Below are 1968 nucleotides of genomic sequence, written 5' to 3'. Positions count from 1 at the left end.
TATAACTGTCAATTTGCCTTTCCACAGCTCCGTACAGCAAATTCATTTTTCAGAAACAGACTTGTGGAAATCGATTGGCTCTTATATTTGCGTGATTGATAACTTTAATGCCAAATATCGCTCGTGATATAATCGTTTGAATAAAGAGAATAAATGCAACGTTCGAAATAATATTAATACTAGTAATAATTCAATAAAACTGCATTGCATTCAATGACTCATATCTGTGCCTGGGAAAGTAATTGAATATTTCACTATAAAGCGAATCAAATGATCCAATTTATTCTTACTGGTGGTATTCTACACTACACATTTGGTATTTGATTCATATCCCCTGGTGTAATCATCTTACTCTAAACGTGTAAATCGCTATAACGACAGGGCGTAGTCAAGAAGTCCTTCACGCTCTGGCATTGCGTATTTTTCACGAAACCAGGACAGTTCTGAAAACCAACGATACAATTAGAAGATTCATCCATCCAATCATCCTCCAGCACTCACCAGAAATATTTCCTTACTAAAACATTCGGCCGCCCCTAGCAGATCCAGCTCACAGATGGCTTCAGTAAAGGCAGCCCCCTCTCCGAGTAACTTTGTCGTGAATTTATCCCACGCTTCGGTTGGCACGCATTTCGTTAGCACATTGAAGTACGTTGGCAGTTGCTGCATTTGATCAAGCCACGTGTCCGATGCATTGAGCATAAATCGCTGAATTGCCTCGGAAATGTTCATCACCCGGCCCAGAAGACATCGCGATCCACACTGGATGAGGTGAAATTCGAAAAACATAAAAAAAAGTTCGAAACTTATGACGAAATTACTTACAGTTAATGAATGAAATCCTAATTTAGAACTATATCATTTAATTCCACTAGAGTGTGAATATTATAGTATAGTAAAGTGGGGCAAAAGCTCAAACTTAATTTAGTAAAATATGTCTGAACGTGAGAAAAAAAAAATCTTCAAAATTTCATGTTAGTTCTTAGTTTTGTGGATAATTGTGATTTTTGGTTATGTTACCATATTTGAGACAACTTTAGGATGAAAATTTGATGTATTTTTTTCTGCAAACCTCAATTTATGGCTGGTTTAAAGTATTCTGTGATAAAAACATCTATATTTTGTATTCCATCCGGCGAACTTTTGCTCCACACTAGATTCGAACCACCGGTGGGACAAAAATTCGTTTTCGACAATCAATTTTAAATTTGTTGTACCTAAAAGTGGGTAAATATTTTGCCACAAATTTGTTGTGAAAAATTGTAGCCAATATGTTGAAGGTTCACTGTGTGGAATTTATTTCTTACCAACCTTTTTTGTTGGAAATATTAATTATTCCGCTAAGGTCGAACTTTTGCCCCACCTTACTCTACTAAATTCGATTTTCATTCACTAAACAGCTCAAAGCTTTAACATCACTTACGGTAGCACTCGTTTTATCCTTCAGCCAAGTGGTTTGTGCTTTCTGACACGTGCTGAGAAGATCCTCGGGAAAGGGTGTCGGTAAATTGCAACAATTAATCAAGCTAACACCACTGGGTGGTTTGGAGCATAATCCATTCTTCGGAGGAGAAGCGGCTGAAGGACTCACAACCGTAACGCTTGGTGCTGCAGTGGTTACATCGGTTGCTATCGTCAAAGCGACATTCAAAGCCACAAAGCACACAATCCCACCGAACACAGGTCGTTCAAACATGATTCAATTCAATGGTGAAAACTAACTGGAAGGTGAACCGTGATGCGTAATCGTTTTATTATTTCACTCGGGTTGGAGAATTATCGAACAATGTGTTTCGCATTAAATTGTAGACAGGTAATTTGGAAAGTTAATAGGATTACAATTTGACTAAAAATTGCTATGCGTAATTGAAATATTTTCATAGAAAAAAGTTGACCATGATGGTATACTTGAAACATATTCTGTAAACAATCTGAAAAAGATGATTCATCGAAAATATATATATATAT

At 36.7% G+C, this 1968-nt stretch overlaps 1 protein-coding gene across 1 annotated transcript; it reads right to left on the bottom strand.

The window, feature by feature from the left end:
• Positions 1–249: 249 nt before the first annotated feature.
• Positions 250–1746, bottom strand: LOC110676315. The gene is made up of 3 exons (XM_021843719.1): positions 1424–1746; positions 502–762; positions 250–443 (listed from the first exon to the last, which is right to left on the bottom strand). Exons 1-3 carry the CDS (start codon positions 1694–1696, stop codon positions 354–356), a joined length of 624 nt encoding a protein of 207 aa, XP_021699411.1. The 5' UTR covers positions 1697–1746; the 3' UTR covers positions 250–353.
• Between the last annotated feature and the right edge of the window lie 222 nt (positions 1747–1968).

This window comes from Aedes aegypti, chromosome 2, assembly GCF_002204515.2.
Source record: "Aedes aegypti strain LVP_AGWG chromosome 2, AaegL5.0 Primary Assembly, whole genome shotgun sequence".
NCBI lineage: Eukaryota > Metazoa > Arthropoda > Insecta > Diptera > Culicidae > Aedes > Aedes aegypti.
This window is presented reverse-complemented; position numbering and strand designations above follow the sequence as displayed.

Coding starts and splice junctions, on each gene's coding strand:
- LOC110676315 (XM_021843719.1), bottom strand. CDS start 1,696: ATGTTTGAACGACCTGTGTTCGGTGGGATTGTGTGCTTTGTGGCTTTG. Junction 763..1,423: donor AGGATAAAACGAGTGCTACC/GTAAGTGATGTT, acceptor CACCTCATCCAG/TGTGGATCGCGATGTCTTCT. Junction 444..501: donor TTAGTAAGGAAATATTTCTG/GTGAGTGCTGGA, acceptor GTTGGTTTTCAG/AACTGTCCTGGTTTCGTGAA.